This window comes from Pseudopodoces humilis, chromosome 8 (genome assembly GCF_049639895.1).
Source record: "Pseudopodoces humilis isolate 2021_Gansu_Grassland_sample_001 chromosome 8, ASM4963989v1, whole genome shotgun sequence".
Taxonomy (NCBI): Eukaryota; Metazoa; Chordata; class Aves; order Passeriformes; family Paridae; genus Pseudopodoces; species Pseudopodoces humilis.
Window position 1 is genome coordinate 9,427,730 of NC_142207.1, and position 25,287 is coordinate 9,453,016.

The 25,287-nt window shown below is 47.3% G+C and overlaps 1 protein-coding gene across 1 annotated transcript in view; it reads left to right on the forward strand.

The window, feature by feature from the left end:
- Nucleotides 1-25,287, forward strand: part of ITGB5 (integrin subunit beta 5) — a 56,757-nt gene that overhangs the window by 5,618 nt on the left and 25,852 nt on the right. The window contains exons 3-8 of the mRNA XM_005519642.3: nucleotides 5,557-5,761; nucleotides 10,209-10,458; nucleotides 13,808-13,976; nucleotides 19,842-20,003; nucleotides 21,469-21,564; nucleotides 22,615-22,704. Coding sequence (XP_005519699.2) covers nucleotides 5,557-5,761; nucleotides 10,209-10,458; nucleotides 13,808-13,976; nucleotides 19,842-20,003; nucleotides 21,469-21,564; nucleotides 22,615-22,704 — 972 coding nt within the window. The remainder of the gene's footprint in view (nucleotides 1-5,556; nucleotides 5,762-10,208; nucleotides 10,459-13,807; nucleotides 13,977-19,841; nucleotides 20,004-21,468; nucleotides 21,565-22,614; nucleotides 22,705-25,287) is intronic.

Here is a 25,287-nt window from a genome sequence, read left to right on the forward strand (position 1 = left end):
GTTGGTGCCTGGAAGGGAAAGGGTAAAGCAATAGATCTTGCTTCTGAGACATCTTGTAAACAGCTGTAAGAGCTCCTCTTCCGGACAGCTAATCTGCGATGGTGAGATTGGATCCAGGAACGCTGGCTATTAAGCCATGGGTGCCCAATAGCTTGTGCTTTTTTGTTGTTTTTTTTTTCTTACTTGGCATCAAAAGACAACTTTCTGCAGAATGTTGCTAGTGGAGATGTTTATCTGGTGGTCACTGTGACCACTAATTGTACTAATGGGACTGGCAGCCTGACTCTTATCATGCAAACAGGATAGTTACCAAAGAAAAAAGAAATTTCCTAACTGGAATGGAAGGGCCAAGGAGGAAGATGGGTGTTTACAGGGAAGTCCTGTAATACTTCCTGACCTTTAGCCTGCAGCAGCTATTTAAAAATATACAGTTCAAGGTGTTTTGTGCCAAGAGCTACATGTTTAAAAGCTGCTGTTCCCATTACACGCTACGTGCTTAAACTTAGCAAGTTCTTATTCTAATTCTGTATTTTTTGTATTTTTTTAAGAATACACTGTTTGAACCTAATTATTTCTCTTTAGCTGAGATCATCAGGTGAGGTAATGTGATTTCAAAAGATACCTGGAGTTTTCCAACTTCAGAAAATTTAAAAGTAATATTATAAACTGCATAATATCCCCCTTCTTTTCATAGTCATTTCACCACCTTATTTCCCCTCCCTCTGCTGCAGTCTAGTCAGGTTTATTAAATTTATTAAATAGCTCTTACTGTGTTTTCCTTAGCTTTTTCCTTGAGCTGCCATTTGCTATTTATGTTGCCTGGGTACATATATACCAGTCAATTTCTATAGCTCTGCTGCTCTTTAAATATCAGAGATAAGATATTGGAGTGGGTTCCACAGATGGCAGTTGTGTTGTGGCAGAACCTCAGTCAGCTGATTTGTGTGCATTTTGTGCTCCCTTTGCATTTACTTTACAGGTTTGGGAGCAAATTGGGCCAGGTTTTATTGACTTTGTAAGCAACAATTAATAATTTTGTCAGGAAATATATATATAGTATAAGTCTATCAGTACATGTAGTATAATTCTATATATATAATATATATACAGTATGTTTCGAGGTGTCTGTTATGTGGTTTTTATATTTTTTATATCTATACAGATACATATACATTGTATAGTTATATATACAATTGCATTGTATAGTTATGTATATAATTGATCTTCCTGTATTCGTATACCTTCTTGTATTTCCTTTTGGGGAAATATTTGGGGAAATAATATCACTTGGTGGGACCATCATACCAGTTTCTTTGGGAGCCCTATGCCAATAGTTTCCCCGGAGGGATAAGGTTCCTTGAACTTCCATTGCCTTGAATTGTGAGGGTAAGGGGATGTGTACAGACAGATCTCACAGCAGAGCAGTCAAGGTGCTCTCACTTCATGACTGCCACCTCCTAACCTGTTGGTACAGGCTGCATCATGTCCCCTGGCTTGGTTGGACTTCTTTTCACTTCTGCTTGTGTTCATCATCTCTGTTCCCATCCAAAGGGGTGATGATGGATGAGCTGATGATAGCAGCTTCTGGTGTGCAGCAGCCCTAGAGCCTCCAGGGGCTGCTGAGCTAACCACAAGTCTTTGGGCTCTTGGAAATTAGACATTGATTCTGTTGGCTCGTGGAAGAATAGCCTGAAAGGCAGGCCTCAAAGGTGGTTTCAGTTGCACTTAGAAGGGGAGGTGAATGTGTGGCCTTAACCATCACCAGAGCATGCCTTGAAACAGGACTCTCTGAGGGAGAATGACTCTTGGGGTGATGGGGACTGCTGCAGCCTTTCCATCTGTGCTGGAACTGAGGAATCTGCAATGTCTAGGAGAAGCTGGAAATGATGAGAAATTACTGATGTGGTGCTGGTAAAATATTCTGACTGGAAGCTGGCCACTGGCCTGTGGGGTTGCTGTGTCTCTGTGGCAGCCTGGTTTCCATGTGTGGGACCGGAGGATGCTTGTTGAATGTTCTGCAGTGGCACCTGCTTGCACAGGCTGAGCAGGACTTGTTGGGTTTTCTGGGGAGAACAGGGAGCTCTGGAAGTGGCTTCAGTGCTGTGCTCTGAGCTGCCAGGGCAGGTGTGATATGTCAGGGTTGTGATTGTGATAAACCTTCCTGGAGTGATTGCAGACGGCAAAGCTCTTCAAAAGAGCGTTTGGAAGTACCAGTATGGGGGGGAAATTTCACCATTACATCTTCTTTTTTGCTGCTTTGGGGAGAAGTGGACCAGTGTGCACAGGCTCCTCTTGTTTGTTAGATTGTTTGTTAGGTGGATGTCCATTACCTATGTGGATGCATTTATGTGTGTACATGGAACCCAGAGATACACATTAATGAAAATGAAATGTCCTTTTTGAGTAAGTGAAATTAAATTTCCCCAGTGGCACACTCTGTTTTCCAGCAGGTGGTTTTATCCCATCCTCTCCCATCTCAGAAATCTCAGAATGGGGAAAGAAAATCAAGGATATTCCTAAAGGGAACATATCAAGTTGTTGGGTTTTTTTTGTTTGTTTTATTTTTTTTTTTAAGGGAGAAAGCAGGCATGTTTCAGACTGAATGAATGCAGAACTGGATTGATTAAAAAATGATTGAGACCTTCAGCAAAGGAGAACAGGATGGGCTGAATGGTAGGGACATGCCTAGTCAGGAATTAGATATTAGATACAGTGAGTGCTATTCTCCATTTTTATAGCATGAACCAAGCAATTTGTCTTAAAACTGTCCAACTGATGAGCATGTAATTGTCCTGCTGTTGTCTCCATTCACTCTGTCTGCTCGTGTGCGTTTGCCTTTGTGAACTTGTTACTGCCGAGGCCAGACCACGACGTGGGCTGGAGCAGCCAGAGCTACTGACAGGGCCTGGGGGATCTTCCACAGTGCTCCTCTGTGGCAAGAAGCAAAATCTGGGGTGGTTCCCCCTTGTGAGTGGCATCTGCTGCGTTTCTTGCCCCAGCAGGCCTGCAGGCAGACGACTGGCAGATAGGTGGGCACGCTGAATTGCTTAACTAACCCCGGGGTGTTCTCTGCATGGGGAAAATTGGGGTTTGAACCAGCATGCTGTGTCTGAACTGCTGTGGGGCTGCCTTTCGGTGTGGTTTCTCATGAGCTGTCTGGACCTGTACAATGCCCTTTATTCCCCAGGTCTGCTCATCCTTTTTCCCTTTACTGAGCCTCCATGAGCCTGGATTTTCTCTATCAAAGAAAACCTTGCACTAGAGTTGGATGGTACTGGTAGCCCCACTTTTGGCTTTGGGTTTTGACCTGTGGGTGCAGCTTGGGTGTTTGCTGGGTGCAGTGGTGATTGCTGGGACTTTCCCAAGGCCATTGCCACCCCCCTGCTCAGTGTTACTCTGCCTGGGTAAGAAATCAAGACAAAGTACAGGTCAGTCCTGCACCCCTGGGTGCTGAGCAGCACCACCCTCCCCTCGGGTGGGTATTTTCTTCCACCACCTCTTCACAGAACAAGAAATAATGGATTTGATTTGAGCTGCAGGTCAGCAATTGCTACCCTTTAGCAAGACCTCTGGACCCATTTTAGAAGAAAGTTTAAAGAAAATAGCAGGATCAAGCAAGGGGGACTTGGGGACTGGAGAAGTGCAAAGGTACTGCTGATTTAAGAGTTGTGTAGGGGCTTTCTCCTGACCTCCTGTAGTTCCTTTGGAGTCTTTGGAGCAGACCCTGGGAAGGTTTGGAAACACCTGATGGAAGCTGCAGTTATGTGAGCAGCCCTAAATATTGTCCTGTTTGGGAGCTTCTCTCCAATGTTAATTACTTGAGAGTAACTAAAAGTTCCCAGCTGTGCTTCTGGACTGTTTGTATTGATTTTTGCAACACTTTTTTTGATTGTCCTTTCTAATAGGTGGCAGCAGTTGGCAGAGGTGTTCACCTGAGCTGTGGTCTGGGTTCTGGGAGCGTGGGAGAGTATCTCCCCCTGGGTGCCCTGCTCCTGGGTGGATAGGCCCAGGAGAACACCTGGACCCCACCAGCTTTTTGCTGATTTCAGGCAAAACTACATCTGAGAGAAAATTCTCTCCAAGGCTGCCTGAAATGTGCTGCTCTGAAAGGCTGGGCATTGTTTTCAGTTTTGTGAGGGATTCTGATTTTTATTTTGTCATGCTGGAGATGATTTAAATAGTCCCAGTCCTCCTTTTTTGGAAGTTCATCTGTTTACACAATGTGTTCCAAGAAATTTGGATTCATATCCATCTGATGTGCCGTCTCTGGTTTCTTGGCTGGACTCTGCTGCTGGATGCTGGAATGAAAATCTTTCATTTTTCAAATAGCATTGGGACCTTGTAGTGAGAAAAATGCAGCTGGAAGCCTCTGTCTGTGTCCCAGGGCCCTGTTTCCAAGCTTGTCCTTGAGGGACCCCTGGAAATCACCCCAAGAGGATCTGTCAGGAGCCTCTCCCTCCTTGATGTCTCTCCTGTCCTGTGCCATGCTGGAGTTTAAGCAGTAAGTGAGGTTTATTCAGCCCCACACTGGTTTTGGCTGAACAGCTGAAGGAGGGGTTGGCGTGGCTGCAAGCATCTTCTCTGCATTATTTCATGTTGTATTAGCTCCTCAGCCTTGGAGCTGAAGAGGGTTGTCTCTATTGTTGTAGTGCAGAAATAAGTAGGAATCGACTATTGAAAATCCAGCAAGTTTTGGGCATGTGACTTGTTCCCTTTGGCACTTTTGGGGAGAAAAAAAAAAGGCATTCTAACAAACAGGCTCTTTGCAAAAGGGTGCATTGTGTTCCTGGCTGTTCCTGAGTGCTGCCCTGCACAAGGCTGCTTTGTGCACCACGCACGGGGCTTGCAGCAAGGGCTGCAGCTCTGGGATGGGTGTTGGGAGACTCCTGGCCATCCTTTGGGAGTGGGCCTCTGCCTGTACCTTGCTGCCTGTGCCTGACTGTCTGTGGTGGGCACAGACTGCATTTTCACCAGCTCCCATGAAGTTTCTCCCACCTCCCTTATTCTCCGCACAGTGCTTGTGTGGGGTGTGCTGTGTCTCACCCAGGGAAGAGGGAGCCACCCACTCTGCCTTCAGCTTCACATTTTCACTTGGCCCTCTCTGGGTTGGTAAGTTTGTCCTGCTTCTCTCAGTGCCACCTCCTTGTCCTTTCTTCTGTCTTTTGCAAAGCTCCTTTGAGATGATGCATGTGCATAAAATAATAGGGATGGCAATGGGCTGTCCCTGCAGCAAACCAACTGCTTTGCCTTGCTCTCTTGTGGCCAGAGCTGGTGCTGCTGCTGTGGCTGGGCTGAAAACACAGGCTTAGGTTTCTGTTTCAGTGCTCTGTGAGCAAATTCAGGGCTCAAATCCTTATAGAATTTCCTTTTTTGGTTGATCCCTTTGAAAGGCTCAAGGCTCAGTGCAGGCTCCTTCCAAGTACAGTCATCACAAAGGACACCAGCTTCTCCTTGTCATCACCTAGTTGTTAGATACCAGCATGTCAAAACAAAGCCCTTGCTGTGGGATTGATGTATTCCCCTCCACTTCCTCTTTGTCCCTTCTTCACCCCCCAGGATTTCGGCAGCACAAAGTCCATCACATCCCGGTGTGACTTCCTGCAGAACCTGATTGCAAACGGCTGTGCCGGAGCCATCGAGAACCCGAGCAGCAGCATCAGCGTGGTGAAGAACGTCCCTCTGAGCAGCAAGGGCTCCGGCCAGACCCACCTGGACGTCACCCAGATCATGCCTCAGAAGGTCGCCTTGAATCTTCGTCCTGGTGAGTCCCCAGTGGCTCCGTGGGGTGTGGGGGGAGGGAGGAAGGGTGGCCAGGACATGCCAAGAGCACACTGGAGCTAATGGCCTTGTAGCCCACTGGAGCAGGGGACTGCCCCTTCCATACCTTTCAACTTTGGGAGTGCATCACAAACAGGTTTGGGGCTGGGGCACGTGTCCTCTGTGAGAGGACACTGCTGTTGGGCAAAGTCAGTCAAAGCCCACCCACAAGGGCTCCCAGTAATGGTCTTAAGACCTGCATGTGCTTAAAAGGAACCTGCTTGGCTTAAAAATGGAATCACTGCATGGAAGGAGTTAAAATAACTTTGGTTCCTCCGCTAAGCTGACAGGGCATGACTCTAAACTGAGACAGTTCCTTCTATAAATTGGAAACAAACTCACATATCTGTTTTCTGTCAGTATGCAAAAGAGCTATGGGATCAAGGCAGAAGATGGAGATTTGAACTTGTGACTCAGGCCTTGGACTGTAGCCAGGTCCCTCTTCCATTCTCCTGAGCCATCACTTTTCTTCAATCTCTTCCTTTTAATTAAAAATTAGAAGGGAACGGCTCATCTGAGCTATGCAAGCATGCTTGTTATCAAAAGTTTTTGAATGGTGGGGGGAGACTTTAATGTGGGTTTAGAATTCTTGCAAAAATTTGGCAGCTGACTTTTCTGAAGAGGAGAAAAAAAGCTCTTTATTGCAAAGATAAGAAGCAAATATAAAAGCTTGATTCATTATAAGTGACTGGTGTGGGTTTCTAAGGCTTACAGTTTTGTGACAGCTCTCATGAGCATACAGAAAAGAGAAATATTGATGTTTTGCCCAAGAAAAAATAGGGGTTTGAGCTGGTGCTTATGCTACTAGTGCTCTCCCAGAGCCTACCAGTTGCTGCAGGAGTTTTTGTTTTAGCTGTGTAACTTAGAAGTTGTCATGATTTTTAATTAACTTCCTCAGCTGTCATTGCTCAGACCCTCAAATCTAAAAAAATTTGCTTCAAAGCCTTAAAATCAGATACCTGAGAGCAGTCGCTGCTGTACATACGTCTGGATGCATGGCTTGTGCCACTGAGTATTGTGTTAAAAGAGGGAGCAAAAGGGAGTTGTTATTATTGCTGTTTCATGAGGCAATTCCTGACAGAAAGGGCTGGCTCAGCTTCCACATCTCACCTCCTGTACATCCACCTCCAGCTCAGCGAATTCTGCTTTCCCAATCCCCGACAGTTTTGCCCATCCAATGTCCACTGCTCCAGTCAGAGCTGGGGTGTGGGGATCCATCTCCCTGTGGCCCCTGTACTCTTGGGAGCCTTGGGCTGCACAGGGCTGGTGTGCTGCTTCTGCCCACCCTGCAGGGACCACACTCAGGGCCATCCTCAGTTCTTCGTGATGGAGAAACCCTCCAGGTCTGGGCTGAGCTGCAGTAATCAGCCTGAGGATCCCCACAGCAATTCCCACACTGAGCCAGATCACTCCTCTCCCTGTGCTCCTCTTGCAGAGCATCAGAGACATTGCAGGAGGAGGGACAAACCTAGATGTTTGTAATACTATTTCCCATTTTTGTTCTCTTTTTGATGCTGGGCAGCACTTCACTTTCAGGCTGATGACTTCCTAAACCCTTGCATTAGCAGGCCCAGTTAAAATTATTCATTAATCCTTGATTAATTTTTGATTAATCCCTGTGAACCCAGGACAAAAAGGAGACAATGTTGATTTAATTTTGGGCAAGAGGGGTGTACTGTTTCAAAGAAGAATTCACGCAGTGGTCTGTGGCAATGGTGATCTTTTATTCTTAGACTGCTAAGCAGAAGCAGAAGGGAGTGGATTGTCAATTGTTTACTGTTCCCACCCAGGCAGTTTGATCTCATCATCCTGTGGCAGAAGTCACATCCCCAAATCTGTGTCCTCAGCTAAACTCCAAAGGCCTTAAATTGATGCCCTTATAGGGTAGCTTTTGGATTGTGCATTTAGGATTTGTAATACTCCTTTTTAATCTCGAGTCCAGCTATAAAGCAGCATGTCCTAGTTAAATGAAATAGAAATAGTGTAAAAGTACTTAAAAATGAATAGATGGAAGCTGTGTTGTCCATCAGGCCATAAGCCTCACCAAGCTGGAATAAGCTGGATAAGCATGATTGTCGAGTTTTTGTTCTTAAATTGACCACAATCAATTTTTCCAGTTTCTGCACTGCCTCTGTGTGATGGTATCCAAGAAAAATTTCTGAATTAAACTCTGAGTTTGAAACTTTTCAGTAAAAGTCCTAAGGAGAGGATGGTGGTGACACTATGTGAGGAAGGAGGGGGCTGGATTATCCCTAGAAGTGTGAGAGTAATACTGTCCATAGAGAATAATAAATTCTTTTGCACTTACATCCACATACATTGGCGATATTTTCTCTGACATAATTGGTTTGTGCTATTAGGAATGAAAAAAGAACCAGCTACGGGATCTTGTTGGTTTTGGTGCTTCTCAGGGACTAATAAAATCGTAACTCTTTGATCACAGCATCCCAAATACTCTTTCTGGCAGGGAGAACAGTGTTTTGGAAATGAAAATGTTGCAAAATACAGAGGACACGTCCCCTTTTCCAGTGGGAAAAACACGTAGGAATGAAAAACATGGGCATGGGAAAGATTTTTCCTAGATTTAAACACATTTTTTCAGTACTGAGTTAAAGTCAAGCTTGCAATCACAGTCTTTTACCCTGCAATCAGTGCTAATGGGTTTTGTGCTACATGAGTTACTTTCTTCCTTGTTCCCCCATGAAATGCATGCCAGGTACAATGTGAGGCCCACCTGGAGCACCTGCTGTGCTCCACATCCCAGCCCTGTGCTGGGAAAGTCCTGCTCCTGCTGGACAAGAAAGCTGGGGAGGAGAGTAAGGAGGAATATTTACGGCATGAGCTTCTTGCATCCTACAGCTGGGTGCTGTCTATATGTGCATGTTTGTGCCTCCTGCAGCCCTGCCTTTTCCAGATGGGGTTTTAGCAGATTGCAGGGAGATGCTGAAACAGGAGGGTGTTGTTTGAGGAGCTCTGGCTTGGTGCAGCCTGACCCCAGGTGCCAGGCAGGGCTCTGCCAGCCAGGCTGCAGAGCCCCTTGTGCCGTGCAGTGCCAGCCTGGCAGTTTTGGGATGCTGTTGCTGCTGTTGGGCTGGAGGTAAGTGAGAGCAGCTGTGCTGCTGTGCACAAGGAGGAGAACAATAAAGTGGTTAAGGAAATGTTTTCACAATACTAAAAAATGTGAGTTCCATTTCTGGGGAAGAAGAGGGGAAGCCACAAGTGTTTTGCAGAACCTGCCACAGCCCCAAGTTCAACCTTGCCCATGAAGGGCTGGGAGAGGGCAGAACTGGGAGCTTGGTTTTGAAAGGATCCAATTCCCTGGGGCTGAGACCCCAGTGAACTGGAAAAGGGGCTAAGGTGGAAGCTGAGAACATGGGATCTTCAAACCAGCCTGGCTTGTGAGGCTGGGGTTTGCAGTTTTGTTTAGACCCCTCCCTTAGCAAAGTGAAAGGCAAACTTTGGCCACCTGCTGTCTGGCTCCACCAAGGTCCATCTGCTGTGAAGTTGAGTTCACTTTGAAGCTTTTTTTTGAGGCATAGGTGTTGCCTGTGGTGGTGTTCCCTGGCACCCCTTCCAGAGGGCATCTCTGGTGAAACCAGTGTGGCAAAGGAGGTCAGGACCAGGCTTTCCTCTGCTTCTCTTCACATCTGTGACTCAGCCCTGTCAGCTCCTCCTCTTGTGTTCTTCACTTCAAGAAGTTTCACCTCTGCCTCTGTGCTTTCCTGGGTGACCCTAACAACTTTCTTTTTCACTTCCTTTTTGCCCCAATTTCTCCAGCTCCATTTGTGGGGAGAACTCCTTTTCAAAGGTGTTTCTTCTGTGTCTGTTTCACCTGGACTTCCCTGCACAGCTCAGGGGACATCTTGCATTCACCTCATACTGGCTCCTCCACCTCCTTCTCTCTTTTGTGCAGGACTTCTTGGACTGCTCCTGGTTTGCTTTGAGAATGTGCTCAATTAAGTGTGGACAGGGCCCCTGTTTCAGTAGTCCATGAAATATCCCTTTAAGGTTCACTCTGCTTTTCTTTCCTGTTTTCTAGGAAAACATCCCTGGACTGCACACAGAGCAACAGTGTGTCCCTCCCTTAGATGTAGTCTCAGATGTGATGGAAAACCATTTCTGATCCCTCTAAAGAGCTAAAATAGAGACATGCACTCCATGTCTTTTTCTTGCCAGCCCGTATACTACATAGTGTAAGAGAACCCAAAGTCAATTCCTGTTTTCCTGTTAGTCTCCTAAGGGATGTGTTTGGAAAAGCTGATTGCCCTCACCCTTTTCCTTTGAAAAAGTGATTTGTCTGCTCTGCAGGGGGGAAAAAAAGTGTGTGACCTGTATTTTTATGTGTGCTGGGAGTTTCCTTTTCACTGTGCCCAACCCTTGTGTGTGCACAGGTGACCGGACCTCGTTCCGAGTCCAGGTGCGGCAAGTGGAGGATTATCCCGTGGACCTGTACTACCTGATGGATCTGTCCCTGTCCATGAACGACGACCTGGATAACATCCGCAATCTGGGCACCAAGCTGGCTGAAGAGATGAGGAAGCTCACCAGCAATTTCCGTCTGGGGTTTGGCTCTTTTGTGGACAAAAACATTTCTCCTTTCTCCTACACAGCACCAAGATACCAAAACAATCCCTGCATTGGGTAAGTGCTGGGTGCACCCTGAAGGGGCAGGGCCTGTGTTTGCACAGAGCCTGGCTGCAGTCTTCATGTGCCTTTTTGTTTTAAATAATGAACCACACTTCAGCCCTGGCTTCTGGGAATGATGATTAGCTGTGGCTGTCACTGTGATACTGGAGCAATTCAAAATAGGACAGCTTCTAATTTTGCTGTGGCTGTTGGGAGATCTCTGAACCTAGACATGGGAAACTGTTGTACCAGGGAGCCTGAAGCTATTTTTAAGTACCTGAAAAGGATGCAGACATAGCAGGCTTTTTTACAGCCTTTAAGGAAAAGGAGCCAGAGCCAGAAATTCCTGATTTCTGTCCTAGCTCTGAGTCATAATTTGGCATTGAGTAAATCAATTGAACTTTTTGTCTGCATTTACAGATAAGAAGACCAAGGCAATGCAAATCCTTCTCAACAAAAGTGTTTGGAGGAACTGAGATTTGTGATGGCCTATAGTGCTGATTATTGAGTTTTTGTAGAGTGTTTTTAGGTGGCATGCAGATTTTTTCATCTTTATTGCTATGGAAGGAAAGCAAACTGGCAGTTACAAAAGACACAAATGATGTGGTTTACTTTGTGGTGATATCAGAGCTTTTGTCCCTTTATTTCCTTTTTTTATTTTTTTTTTGCTTGTATCTGCAAGAGTCTTTTCGTTTGCCTTTAACCACCAGAGTTGGGAACACATCCGTTGAATTGAGGATTATACCAGAACAAAATTGGGTGTAGGGAAGAGTGTCCAGGTTCAGATGGGTTTGGATGTTGGAATTGAGGGGTGCATACAGCAGCAAGTCCTGGGAGAATGTCACCACTGACACCTTTGTAGTCTCCATCTTCACCTCATCCATCAGTGGGTGCTTCCTAGTCATGTAAGGGAAGTGAGGATAACCCTTGAATTTGAGCCAGTTGTGGATACTTATATTGTAAGATCACCTCAGGCATGGATGCCAAGCTCTGTGCATGCTCTGAGAGGCAGATAAAGACACCTTGCATCCGCTGTGAATTTCTAGGCCAGCTTTTGGCACTGACCAAGCATTGGCATCTCACTGCACATTGCTTGTTGACCAGACAAAAATGATCTGTATTCTCTTTTCACCAGTTCTGTCCTGAGTGGAAAGTCAAATGGATTTTAACAATGGATTAAACTCTTGCTTTAATCATGAGGCGAAGGTGACCACACTGAGCCAGGAAGGTGTCTCTGTCACAATGGCATTGCACACCACACTCTTCATAGTGCTCCTCCCAGAAGTTTGGCATAGCCTCTGAGGGATCCTCTCAATCACGTCTGTCATCCTCAGTCTCTGACACCTGCCCTCAGGCTGGGGACAGGCTCCAGCTGGAGAAATCTTGGAAACTTTGTTTGGCTGGTGTGTGATTTAATTGGAGTGACATGGCTTTTGCTGAGTGAAACATGCAGGAGGAGAAGGGTGCAAAAGGAGGAGAGGATGGAACTGGACGACTCAGCAATAAGGTGTACCTGAAATTCCCAATGACCTTTTATCAAGAACATCCAGAGCTGTCACCTCAGCTTTTCCCACTATGATCGGGCTATCTGCGTGTTCCTTTGGCTTTACCCAGACGGTTGCTTTTCTTTCTATGGGTTACTTTAAGCCAGCCTGGTCTTGGGAAAACATTTAGGAAGGATTGCCCACAGCAGCTCATCTGGTAGGTGCTCCCTTCCAGTTGCCATGTGTCTCTTCATCATCCAAACCAGGGGTGCTGGCTCCCTGCTCTCTGATGGAATCTCCTTCCCCAGCCTGCTCTGTGTGGGGCTCTGGCTGCTGCCATGTGTCACTCACTGGTGCAGCCAGGTGGGTTGTCAGGTGTTGTTTTGTTTGCAGCTATTTCTGGTGTCAAAACAAACCATTCCGCATCTAAGAAAAGCTGCAATTTGTGCTTTTTGCCCCTGGTCTAGGCTCTCCCCTCCTCTTCCTTGTGGTGGTGACTGACTTGCAGGTCTGGGTGAGGTGCAGCCCTGTTTCCCTTGTCTCTCTCCTTTATCACCTCTGCTCCTAACTCGGCATCCTGATGGGCTAAGGGCAGTGCTGACATCCTGCAGTGCAGAGGTTTCAGACACAGCAAACCCCTGGCCTTGCCCTGGGTGCGAGCGCGATGCAAGTCTGGACATGGATCATGGATCAAAAGGGATGGCTCTAATTGCCAACCAAGCCCAGGGCAATGAGACCTGCCCCGTGGTTAGGGGTGTGTGTGGCTGTGTGGATGGAAATCCCTGCTCTGGAGTCCCTTGTGAGGGATTTTAATTCTCAGTGATGGTAAATTTTAAATACTCCTTTTGTGTAAAAAGTCTCTTGCAACTTACCCATAGTGGTAATGTCAGCCAAGGCTTTTAATTGCTCTCTGGGTTATATGTTTAAAGATAAGAGTGAATTAGTGCCAGACCAACTCCTTTTTAAACACATTTCTTCTTAACCCTTCCCATGCCTCTCTGCTGCACACACTCACTGACTTTCCATGCCACATGAGCTTCTTTTGCTGAGCTCTCCAGGTGGACACCAAAACTTCTCATGGTTTTGTATGGAAAAAAAAGGTTTCCTGGTAGCCTGCCAAATAATTTCTCTGCCTTAGGGTGCCCATCCTAACTTTCTGTTCCAGTGGCACCCTGGGAAGCAGAGATGGTATTTGCTCACCAGATTTGCAGGGAGTGGGAGGAAGCTTGAGCTGGTGTTGGTTATTATTTCATCTCATCCTGGGCAATTGCCAGGTGCCTGGTGATGTGCAGAAGGTGTAGGGTGGCTCGTACTGGCAAGAAAACTGGATGACATGGTGAAAATCCATACTGTAGAAGAGAGGAAAGGTATCTCTCCTGAGTGATGCTCCTGCCCTTTAACACCAGCCCACTGGTTCTGCAGATGTGGGACACAGCTCCCATGACCCTCCTGGGCTGCTGAGGAGGGTGAATCTACCAAACACAGCCTCTCCATCACTGGGTTGCCTCCTTGGCTGCAGAATCCCAGTGTGAAAACCACTTTATAAGTGGTGAAACTGCAGAGCTGCATGGCCCAGGGTAGGCTGGTGCTCAGTGTCTCTGCTCACACCATATATGGAGAGAGATGTTCAAGTCCTGGTGGGATCTCTGGAAACTTCAGCTTCTGAAAGTCCCTGAGGGGAAACAGAACAATATGGGCTCTACTGTAGGGTTTTGTAGAAAAATAGCCACAAATTGAAGTGTCCAAAATATGAAGCATTGTGAAAGTATTCCAACCCTCTGAACAGAATTTTGGAGACCAACCTGGTAGAGCTGGGAGCTTCTGCAGTTCTTGACTGTGGGTGGGGTTCCTCCCAGCTGACCACTCTGTTCTTCCCACAGTTATAAGCTGTTCCCCAGCTGTGTCCCATCCTTTGGCTTCCGCCACCTCCTGTCCCTGACGGATAAAGTCGATCGTTTCAATGAAGAAGTGCAGAAACAGAAGGTTTCCCGCAACCGAGATGCTCCAGAGGGCGGCTTCGATGCCATTTTGCAGGCTGCTGTGTGCAAGGTGAGTTGCTCTGATTCCTGGAGGTTTCTTCTGCTCTGTTCTTGAACCAAGGCAAAGCTTCAGTTTGCCATTTCTTGGAAGTAACTACTAAATTTTTCTTGGAGAAACTGAAAAATGCTTTTAAAAGTACAGGCTTTTGTTTTTATGTGCTTTTGTAGATAAACAGGCAAAGGAGAAAAGGTTAATTATTTTTCTAGTTTAAGGGGATAAAAATGGAGCTTTTGCAAATGCAAACTTCATTACACAGTTAGAACTTTGGTGCTGAACACCTGGGACAGAATCCTTTAAGGTTCACATACACTTGTGTGCAGCAGAGCTGCATGTCAGCTCAATGTGCTTTTCAAGGGTGTGTCAAACACATCTTGCAGCAGTTGACCCATGTTGAGAGTTGGAGCTGGTTCCTACTGCTCCTACTTGCCTTCCTGGTGTGTGGGGGGATGATCTCACCTCTGGGTGCTGATAGCCTTCTCTCCCTCTTTGTCAGCAGAACTGGAACAGAGTTCATTAGCTTGGTGCCATGTTAGTCATGTCCTTAGGATTTTTGGAGATGGTTCTTGAAGATCTGTCTGGAACAAGTAGTTGGCTTGCTCCATATCCCTTTGTCATGAATGAAAATGTTTGCTCCACTCTGACATGAGTCTGAGCTTCCCTGCTTATCAGAAATGGTTCTATTTGCTGTTTTCCCTATTACTGCAATTTGCTTTGTTTTTGCTTCAGCCTGTTTTCTTCTGGGTCTGAATTACAGGAGCTGGGAGAGATAGGAATGGTCTGTGGGAGCAATGGGATGCAGGCATGTGGGAAAACAGATCTTTCCTTGCCTGGGTTGGTTTTGCTATGCTTCATGGTCTTGGCAGGACTGAACCTGCCCCTTTGGGGCATCTTCCCACGTGTATTGTTGTTGGCACAACTACAGTGCTGCTCCCAATAATTGTCTGGATATAAAGTGCTTCTCAGTTTTGGAGATGTGGCTCCCATGGTTAGAGCAGGTCTCCCTCCAGATCCTGGCTCAGGATGGTGACTCAGTTGTGCCATTCACCATGTGGGTTTTTGCACTCCCTTCCACAATGTTATTGCAAAAACAGGCAAATATTTCCCTATGGTGCAGCAGTACTTCAGTGTGTATCACAAGGGCTCATTTCTGAAGTGCTGGTGGTAGGCAGGAGTCATGCAAGATATTTCCTCTATATTTGTGCCCGTCTCAGACTGTTGGTAAGGACCAAAATCTTTAACTGTTCTTCTTGAATGCACAGCCTGGTCCCTTCTAAATTTAGAAGACGAATTTAAGATGCTGGTACCATCTAAATTCAGGAATGAGCACCCTCTAGAAACGATGAGCAAAGGTGAGCATGTGCGCATGCGTGGCTGTTGGCATGATGTGGCAGGTCGTGACAACGAATTTCTGCAGCCACAGCAGTTAATTAATTACTGGAGCTTGGGTGTGGGAAAGGAAGTCCATGGGACTGGTGTGCAAGGCAGGAGAACCGGCTGTGCCGTGACTCGTGCTGCATTGGCAGTCCCTTGCTCTGGATGGAGCAGCTGCCTCTCATCACAGCCATGAGCAGCAAAGACTCTGTCTGTCCAGAGTTAAAAAAAGCAAAATTTCAGGGCAGCTGATTGACATTAGGATGTTTGGTCCCATAGTGAAAATGGGAACTTATTGCTCAATTTCCCTTGTGGTCCCCAAGCGATGGCCCAGACTGGTCAGCAGCTGTGGGCTGTGGTGAGGCTCAACACCACTGAGATGGGTGAGGGTTGCAGACATCTGGGGTGGCAGTGAAGTGCAGCTTGCTGACAAGGATGTTCTTGGCATGGAGTTTTTCATCCTGTAGTGACTAATGGAGTATCATGAGGATGAAAATCTGAGAAACAGGCAGCAATTCCTGTTAACTCAGGAACTATTCCCCCCTTGCAAGAGGAGCAGCATATGGGTACCTTGGTGACTTCAGGTGTGGGTTTCCTCATCACTGCTGTGGCATCCCATTGCATCTCACTGGCATGCTCCAGCTTTTTCCAGGGTAGTTATCACCTTAGAAAGTCACCTGCCTTGGGGACATGCAGTGTGTTGCCATGAAGCACTTTGTGCTCAGCATTGAGGGGAGAGCTGGTCACAGCATAGCACAGCCTGGCTGTCTCCAAGCCATGGTGTCTAAACAAGGTCTTCTCCTCCCCTTCTGAGGTGTCAGAAACAATACCTCCTGTGTTGACTAGATGTTTTTACACTGTAATGCATAGCAAGCATTTCTTCTGCATGAGCTGCCCAAGGGCTCTGTAGCACTGGAGTAATTTTTTGGCCTGGTTTTCAACCCAAGAAATGGGGAAAGTTTATGCAGCTAATAGAGACTAAGGAGCATGCCCAGGGTTTGGCTCCTTTCTGAAAGATGAAGATATGGTAAATGTTATTCTCAAGGCAATGAAAGAGCCAGAGACAATAAGCCTTTATTCTGATGCTAAAATAGTATGCCAGGAATATTAATCAGCCTCCCATAATTACATTTTCCATTTGCAGTATTTAGGCATTTTGCCATTCTCTAAGTGCAAGCCTCATATGGCTCAGTGGTATGTGTAAGTTTCAGATCCTATATGCTCAGATGCACCAAAGAGGTAATGCTAGATTGGAAAACAAAGCATCTTTTGGAATGGTTTTGATTGGTGCTTGCTGGACACTGGCATGTGGCAATAGCCAAGGCATGTGGGAGACACTGAGGTGCCTTTCTGAGCAGTACCAAATGAAGGAGGTTTTGGGTTTTGATCCCTAAGGCATACTTGCCTTGCACCTGTATCTGTTTCTTGCTTCCAAGAAAGTCTGCACCTGAGAAACTGGTGAAGTTTTAGACAAATTGATGAATCCAGGGGGGTCTCCTGGCAACTGAGTCTTGGCAATTAATGGCTTTTATTCAGTGCCCAAAGTATAAATGTAGGTATTTATTCAGGCATGGAAATACAGGCTTTGCAGCTTTTTCAATAGTATTTGGAGAGCTGTGCTGAGGCAGCTGTGTCAGTTTTGCCTGTCACTATTGGCTATATGCAGTGAGAAGCTGTTTTTTTGGGGTGCAGCTGGTTATAGGAGTAGGGGCAGGATCCATAGCACCTCCAGCCTTGTGGAAACATGTTACTCTGCTTTGGGCCCAGTCCTTCCCCTGCCTTAAAAATCCTACTTATCCCATAAAGGTTCAAAAACCAGATGAGGGGGTAGGCATCAGTGCAGGGCTTTTTGTTCAGCAATCCCAGGCCAATAAAAATAAATGAAATTCTCCTTGGCTATTTGCTTTAAGCAGAGCAGAGTGCTGCTCTGTGTTTCTCAGTGGAAACTGCATGCTGAAGAGCTGTATTTTCCAGTGCCTGGAAGCACTGGCACTGGCAGAGGCGGTATGAGATGCTCCTTGGCATGCCAGTGTCCTTGGGGGGACTTTTTTTGTAGGCCTACAGCTTTTTTTTTTGTGTGGGATCAGCACGGGCTCAGCCAGACCATCCAAGGCACCCTGGTTTGATGCTCTGAGTCGTCACATACTTTCTGTGCCTGGATATTGGCACTGAGACTGTGGGTGCTCATTGCATTCAGTGAGTTCCTGAACTGAGCAGCCACAGCAGTTTTGATATTGTTTATGTGGGAAATTGTGTCAGTGTCATGCAGTGTTTGTCTGCAAAGGAATGCTTAACCCATGATTTAAAGGTGGGCTTAGCAGGCAGGTGACCAGCACCAGCACCCCTGAAGTGACTTTGTAACTGCTGCTTGAATGCAGCTCCTTTTCTTTGTGTGCAGCACATTTCTAAGGAAATGAAACTCAGATTAATCCTTCTAATCTCTTTGGGAGTTTCTTGGCCTTAATCATTTAAAAAGAAATCAGCTTTGGATACTCAAAGAAAAGTGAATTGGATGGGCTTCTGTCTGGTGGCTGAGTAGACTGAAAACTGCCTCATGCATTATTAGAGCTGTAATCACTTTTGGGTTGAGTTCTTAAGAGTTTATGTTTTGGCATGAAGTTTTAGCCTTTTGTCCAGTGGGGTAACTTCAGTGGAATGAATCCTGCTTCCCAGAGCAAAAAAGTCCTCATTGCTGCCTGAGCTGGACTGTAAGGTGCCGGTGCATGGTGAAGGATGTGTGTTGCCAAAAATTTCTTCCTATGGCCTTATATGCATTGTGGGGGTCTTTAAAATGTCAATAAAGAAAATAAAACTTCTGTAATTGGGAGGAAAAAGGAATCTACTCTGGAATAGTGTCCCTGAAGCAAGAGTTATATTTGTCGGAAAGATCAGCAGGCTTTGGGCTATGACTCACATTTGGAGGTGAAAATTGCACTGGCACAGATGATTCTGCGCCCTTCTGCCTGCTCTGCCCTCCTGCCCTGCCCACGCCAGTGCTTTCCATAGGATGGGCCAGCACCTTCCTGTAAACAGGGATGAGTTTGGGTTTTGCTAAATAAGCTGAGCAGTAACTCTGGAGGAGTTGGGTATCTCCATCTGCACCGTGATCCCATCAGTGACCTACTAGCTTTTCCCTTGTGTATTCCCAAAGGATTTGTGACTCTGAGCCAGGGTCTGGAAGGAGAGGGATGCTGGAAGTGTGTAGGCAGGGAAGGTGTGGGGCTGTGTCTTTGCTGGTCAGCGTGGCCAAGGGGCCAGCAAGGGGAAGCTCTGGATGATGGGACTTTGTGCCTCCAGTCTGTGCCATTGCAGGATCTCCCTGCCATGGTCAGCAGCAAGACCCCTGCCCACCCAGCTTGGGAGTGACCTGGCAGCAGGAGCAGCCACTGAGCAGAGGGGAATTTGCTGCAGAGCTCTAGTTTGCAAAAATTTCCTTTAGGCACTTCTATTTCCTTCCATTTCCATTGCAACAAAGTGCTTCAGTGTGCTGTTGCAGGCACAGATCTGCTTCTCAGGCTGATGAAAACTTGGAAACCTGAGGAAGCTCCATGGGAAAGAAATGTTTGTAATCTGGATCTTATCCCTTTACTTGAAAAAAAATCTGTCTTTACATCTCTGTTCATGCAAAGACAGTGATAATGTCTGGTCCTTGCACAGAGGGACCAAGGAGGGGTCAGAGGACGCTTCATGTGCTGTGCTTGACACCTCAGTGCTTTTGCAGGGACCACTGCAGCATGTCTTGACATCACCGTGACTGTACATAGGCAGAAATTATCAGAGCAGCACCGTGCAGAGTGGTTGTGTGGGATTAGTGCCAGCACCAATGCCCAAGGTCCCTGCTCTGCTCTGGCTGTGTACCCCTCCCCTCCTGGGCTGTGGTGCAGGGGCATGGAGCTGTTTGGGGCACGTGTAGAGCTGTACAATGAAATAGCAGAGGCACCACTGCTTCCAAGAGAAAAGGGAAAGGGCAGAAAGGGACCAGGGCAGAGTGCCTGGGCATGAATGTGGGTGCACCAAAGCCAGTCCCCTCAGGCAGGGACCTGGCTTTGTCCATCACAGCTCAGAAACAGCCTTTATGAGCGGGCAGTAATGAAAATGCTGAGCGGGGATATCGCAGCTCTTGCTGTTGTGTTGACTTCTCCACAGAGCTGAGGAAACAAGGTCAGATTAAATGTGTGTGGAGGAAGTTGGCAGGTCTCCTTTGACTATAAAAGCAGCTGAAATTCTTACTCTTGGATCTGGGTAGAGAAGGTCTGGTGGACAGTCCGCATACCGCCTCATGCCTTTCAAATTAAGTGTGCTGGAAGGAGACGCTGGGAAATGCTGGATGGGCTCCTGACATTTTGTTTTCGTACCAGGGATGGGTGGACAGGAGCATGGTACTCTCCTAATTAATGCTAATGGGTCTGCTGCAGGGCAGGCACGTGGCTGGGACCATGTGCAGGGTGAGGGGTGAAGCTTGCAGGGGCAGGCTGCTGTCTCACAGGGTTTGCTGTCGTCCAGGAGAAGATTGGCTGGCGTAAGGAGGCGTCTCACCTGCTGGTCTTCACCACGGACGATGTGCCCCACATAGCCCTGGATGGGAAGCTGGGGGGGCTGGTGCAGCCCCATGATGGCCAGTGCCACCTGAATGAAGCCAACGAGTACAGCGCGTCCAGCCAGCTGGTGAGTGGGGCATGGGGCCCAGCCCTTAGAGACCTCGAGGGTTGGTGGACCTCTCTGGAGACCAACCAACCCCTAGTCCAGCAGCTTTTGGCAAATGCAGTGCCTGGTTTAACCCAGCTTCTGCAATTTGCAAATGAAATTTGCTCTGCCCTTAGGCATTCCACCATAGTGAGTGCTTCTGTGATGTTCAAAAATGAGTTGGTGACTTAGTGAGTTCCTTCAAAGCTCATTGCAAGGGGTGGAAAAGTAACTTTGTGTCTTGAAGAGCATTACATTTTGCCTGCAAAGGGTAGAGGAAACATAATATGTCATCCCTCTTCTAAAATATGTCTGAGGAGGGTGGAGTCTGAGGACTGTCCAGAGGACTCTTCCGGAGGCGGGTGTACCTACCTTAATGTTGCTACACTAGCAGGTACAACAGAATGCTGCTTTTGTTCACAGCCTTTGAGCACAACACTAACATAAGTCTTAGTAATAATCAGGCAAACTAGCCCTTTTTAAATATTGAACTCAGTGGAGGAAGCTTCTGGGATGAATGAGCACTTGCCTGCCACTTCATTATCCCATCCTTCTGCAGGATAGTGCTTTATTCAGCAGATCACAATACACTAGTCATGATTTTTGTTCCTGAATGTCACCCTGTGAGGGGAGGGCAATCTGGATGGCCGTGTTAAGGTCAGAAGCTGGGCTCTGCAGTGGAATTCTCTGTGCAGTCCTGCCAAGTGGATGTATATGTAAGGGACCACAGTCCCCAGCTGGCTCCCTTATGTGGAGTTAATGCTGGGGAGCTAGCATGGTGGATGCTGCCTTGGTGTTTCCATGTTTGAATCTCAGAGGTTCTCAGTCAGCCCTCCAGTCTTCAAGTAAATTAGATGTTTTTTCCCAAGGACAGCACTTCAGAAGCAGGTGTGAGTTTTAAACTCAAGCTGGTCTCTTGAAACTGAGCCCTAGTTCCTTATTTTGTTGCTAGAGCAGTGTCTCCTTGCCATCCTTTCTGCCTGGGAAATCTGCAGAATTAAAGAGCTTATTGTCATCTCTTTATGGTCCCAGTATGCAGAAAGAACAGGCAATGGATGTTTCTGCTTTGGGAGAAAAAAATTGATACATTTCCACTTTTTGCAGTTCTAGATCTCCCTGCCTCACACCCCTTGAGCTAGCAGACATTTAGCACATGTGCATCTGCTGATGGCAAAATAGAAAGGGGAAAGAAATAAACCCAGTGTTTTAGGTATTGCTGTGGCTAGTGGTATTGTCAGTCTTGTATTCTAGTGAGGAGTGCAGTAGAAATATTTAACAGATTTCTGATATTTTAGTTGGGATTGTGCTGGCACATGTGGGGCTTCATCCCACAACAAAACACGCCATGTGTCTGGAATGAATTTTGCTGTTGGGAAGAGAAGAGTAATGAAATTAGTCTTTGTTTCTGTGTTACCCACCAGTCTTTCTTCTGTTTTTTTCCCTCTAGGATTATCCTTCCCTGGCACTTCTTGGGGAGAAACTTGCTGAAAACAATATCCACCTGATTTTCGCTGTTACGAAAAGTCATTACATCCTGTACAAGGTAAGTGCTGCTGAGCTGCCTGGACTTGGGGAGATTAAGGCGCCTCTTGAGGCCCTGAGGAGTGCAGACAGCTGCAAACATGAGTGTGTGTAGTTATAAACACGTGTGTGCAGTGATATGGGTGCATGCATGTGGCCGCAGGCTGCCCGGTGCAGGCGGGCAAGGCTCAGCCCTGCAAGTCCTTTCAGCAGAAAGCACTAAAGCTGCTTAGAGCAAACAGATATATATGTGTTAGTGAGCATGTGAAGAGCTAAAATAGACTCCATGTTAATCTGGATGTTCGGACGGCTGCCAGCGTGCAGCGTGCCAGAGAGCAGAAACCTGCTCGGCCCATTCTGCAGTGACTTAATCCCATTACCTAATCATGCACAGCGTTTCTGCCCAGCTGTGTTTTTCCATCACGGACTCCAGGGCCCTGACGTGCCACACACAATTTCAACTCTCCTGCCATTCCTGCTCTCCCCTCCAAAAGGAAAGTTGACCCAAGGCACAAAGACCAACCTGTGTCTAGAGCTGCCCTGCGGGGTTTTACTGCTCTGCGATGCAGAGGTGGCGTTTCAGGCGGGGTCACTTTTGGAAACCTCTGCCGAGGCCCTCGAGGCTCAAGCAGGAACAACAAGCAGCCGTGTTGCTATGGCTGGGATGCTGCTGTTCGCCCATGGGGAGAGGGAGGGCTGAGCTTGTTCTCCACCCCCTCTCCTGGGGATGCTCAGGGTTGTGAGGGAAGTCGGGACAGCTGCTCCTCCCTCCTTGCAGTGCCAGCTTTCCCGAGTGCACAGCAGCTGGGTCTTGCCCTCTCCAGCACCAGAGACAGGTATGTTTGTTCCTGTCCCATGGCCATGAGCTTTGTTTAATATTTGACATGCTTCATTAGCAATGCTTTACTTTTGAAACCTCCACATTAATGGGAGCCAAACCATAACATGTACATCTCTGGGTGATGGGGCAGTGTGTGTGGCCTGTCCCTGGCATGGGGTCAACCCCTCCCCATCCTCTGCTTTCTCCTCTGCACCTCAACATATTAATCTTTCTTCAATTATTTTTTTTAAGAACTTTACCACTTTGATCCCTGGAACAACGGTGGAGATTTTGCACAAAGATTCCAAGAATATCATTGAGCTGATTGTCAAAGCCTACAACGTAAGTTCATTTTAATACCACAGCTGCTGAAGTGAGAAGTGCTAAGAGCTTGGCCAGCTCAGCTCCCCCCGGTGAGCTCCACCCAGCTTGGCTGCCTCCCTCCCCTGTCCTCTCCACACTGCTGGAGCTGGGATGTCCACCCTAGGAAGGGAAACAAGGTGTATGAGGAGGAAAAGAAGCATGGATACCCAAGAGAGCCTGTGGGACCGCAAATTTCACCTCATGTCTCTTATGTGCAGAATTACCCACAAAACACAGCCCCCGTCTAAAACAGATCTTTCTCAGAGCACCCTACCAGTAGGTAAAATAGATTATTTCTTTGTTACTTGATGTTCAGAGGCCTCTCAAGGATGGGACCAGGTCCAGATAAGGTTGCATCCTTGTGTGCATCCTTGCCCTCTGTGCAGCCCACATTTGTTTTCAACACCCTATGAGTATCACCATGCTCTCAAAGGAGCCCTGCCAGTGGCACTGCCAGTACAGCCTGCCCTGCCACAGTGAGGAGGACAGCAAGGGACCTGGAGTTGTACTACTGACCTGATGTCGTCCATCTCCATGAAGATCAGGGGGGCAGGTCAATTAGAAGCAGCTAAATTGCATGTGCATAGCATAGTTAGTGTCAACATTTGTGTTGATTTCTCCCTGGATTCTTATGGGTCAGGTCTTCGTGATCCTGCAAGGATATTGCTGGGTGTTGGGTATGGAGATCTGACCCCATAAAAGATCAGCCCTCAGGTAGAGTTGCTCATGCATGGAACCTGTGGGCACAGCTTTCAATGGCTGCAAGCTTTTCTTGGTACTATGTTCATTAGTGCAGAGAGTCAAGAATTTCTTTGGAGGAGTTTACACATCCAGAATCCATGTAGGGTTGTGGTGTGCTCTGCATGATCTGTAAAGTTCTTCTTTCCTTTCCTCCAGCTTCCTGCTGTTTAAGCAGCATTTGGTTATGCCCTTGGGAAGAGTGGTTCCCAAAGCTTCACCCTCTGAGGAAGGTGATAAACAGTTAATGCTGCTAATGAGGCCCAGGAGATATTGCTAATCAAAAGCCCAGTTGTCCCAGTTTGTCCCCTTGAGGTAGGAGGGTCTTGTGGCTGAAATGCTTGGCTGGAGAGAAAGAAATTAGTATTTATTCCATATTGACTTTGCTTGTGGCCTCAGTACCATCACGTGGAAGCCTCCCTTGGCCTTGTTTTTGCAGGTGTAAGATGCATTAAACCTCCATTTCACCACCCCTCAAGCTTTTGCAGATCAATACAAGCTGATGAAAACCATTGGGAATCCTGTGACTGCGCCACTGTCCTTCCTTCTCTTTGCCTGTGAGCTTTCCAGCACAGCTGGCTGGAAACCACTTGTGTGCTTAGATCAAGGTGCCCCATGGAATGAGCTCTGTGTGATGACTGACTGCTGACACTGGGGTTAGTTTCTTACCTGTTCAGCTGGGTGGTGGGTGCGGGCTGGGACCCTCAGGAGTGCTGGCAGGAGCTGGCAGCTCCCGCCTGTGCCACAGTCAGCCCAGTGCCACCAGAAACTTGGCACTTGCCCAGCCCATCTCCTCTTGGTAGCTTTGTTTTTTTCCTGAAATGACTGAGGAAATTCTCACTGAGGGAGATGGCTGAAATTCTGTTTCCCAAATGGGAGTGAATGTTTTTGTATTCCCTGTGTAAAGGAAGGTCTGAGCCTGGAGAAATCCTTCGTCTGCAACAGGGACTGTCTTCTCCTGCAGGGTGGCAGTGGCTGATGTTCTGGGCCTGGGCTCAGTCCCTCCCTTTCAGTGTTTCGTCCACCTCTGGTTCTCTCATCTGCTTCCCCTCACCCATGCACACATCAGACTTGCCCAGGGCCTGTGTTACCCTCGAGATCGCTTTTCCCCATCTCTTCATCTTCCATCTCCCTTTTCTGCCCAGCATGCTGTCCCCTCTCCCTCATCCCACCAGGTGTGAACAAAAGAGATCAGACTGCTTTGTCCCTGCCCTTCCCCCAAATCTCAACATACCTGGGAATTGGAAAGCTCATGGGAGGCTGTGCCCAGACACGGGGCTGGGTTTGGACTGACGAGAGCAAATGGGATGCTGGTTTAAGAAGCACTTTCCTGAACCAAATCCAGGCAGGTTGTGGGAGTGTTTCTTGTTGCAAGCGTCAGTAGCCCTGTGTGGTGGCTGTGGTGTTGTGAGAAGACACTGGTGTGTAACAGTGCCAAGGGGCTGATAGTGATGGCACTGCATTTAGGGTAACAGCACAACTCTGTAGGGCTAATAAGAGGACTTGGCATCTGTGTAGGAACATAGGATGAGCTTGTGCAAGGTCATACTGAGGCCTGGCCTGGTGTCCTGTTTTCTGCCATGTTACTGATGGGATGCTCTGGGAGAGAAGACAGGGGAGCACATCAGTGTAGCAGCTAATTTCTACAGGATGGTTTGGGGTGGAGCAGTATCCATGGATTAACTGGCAATTGGTGCACGCAGCGTTCAGCCCACGGGCAGTGAATGTTCTGTATGCTCTCAGTTGCTGCCCCATGAAAGGCTTCTCTACAGTGGAGAGATGGGAAATTATTCCTTTCTTTCCTCAAGGACTGTTTAGATTTAC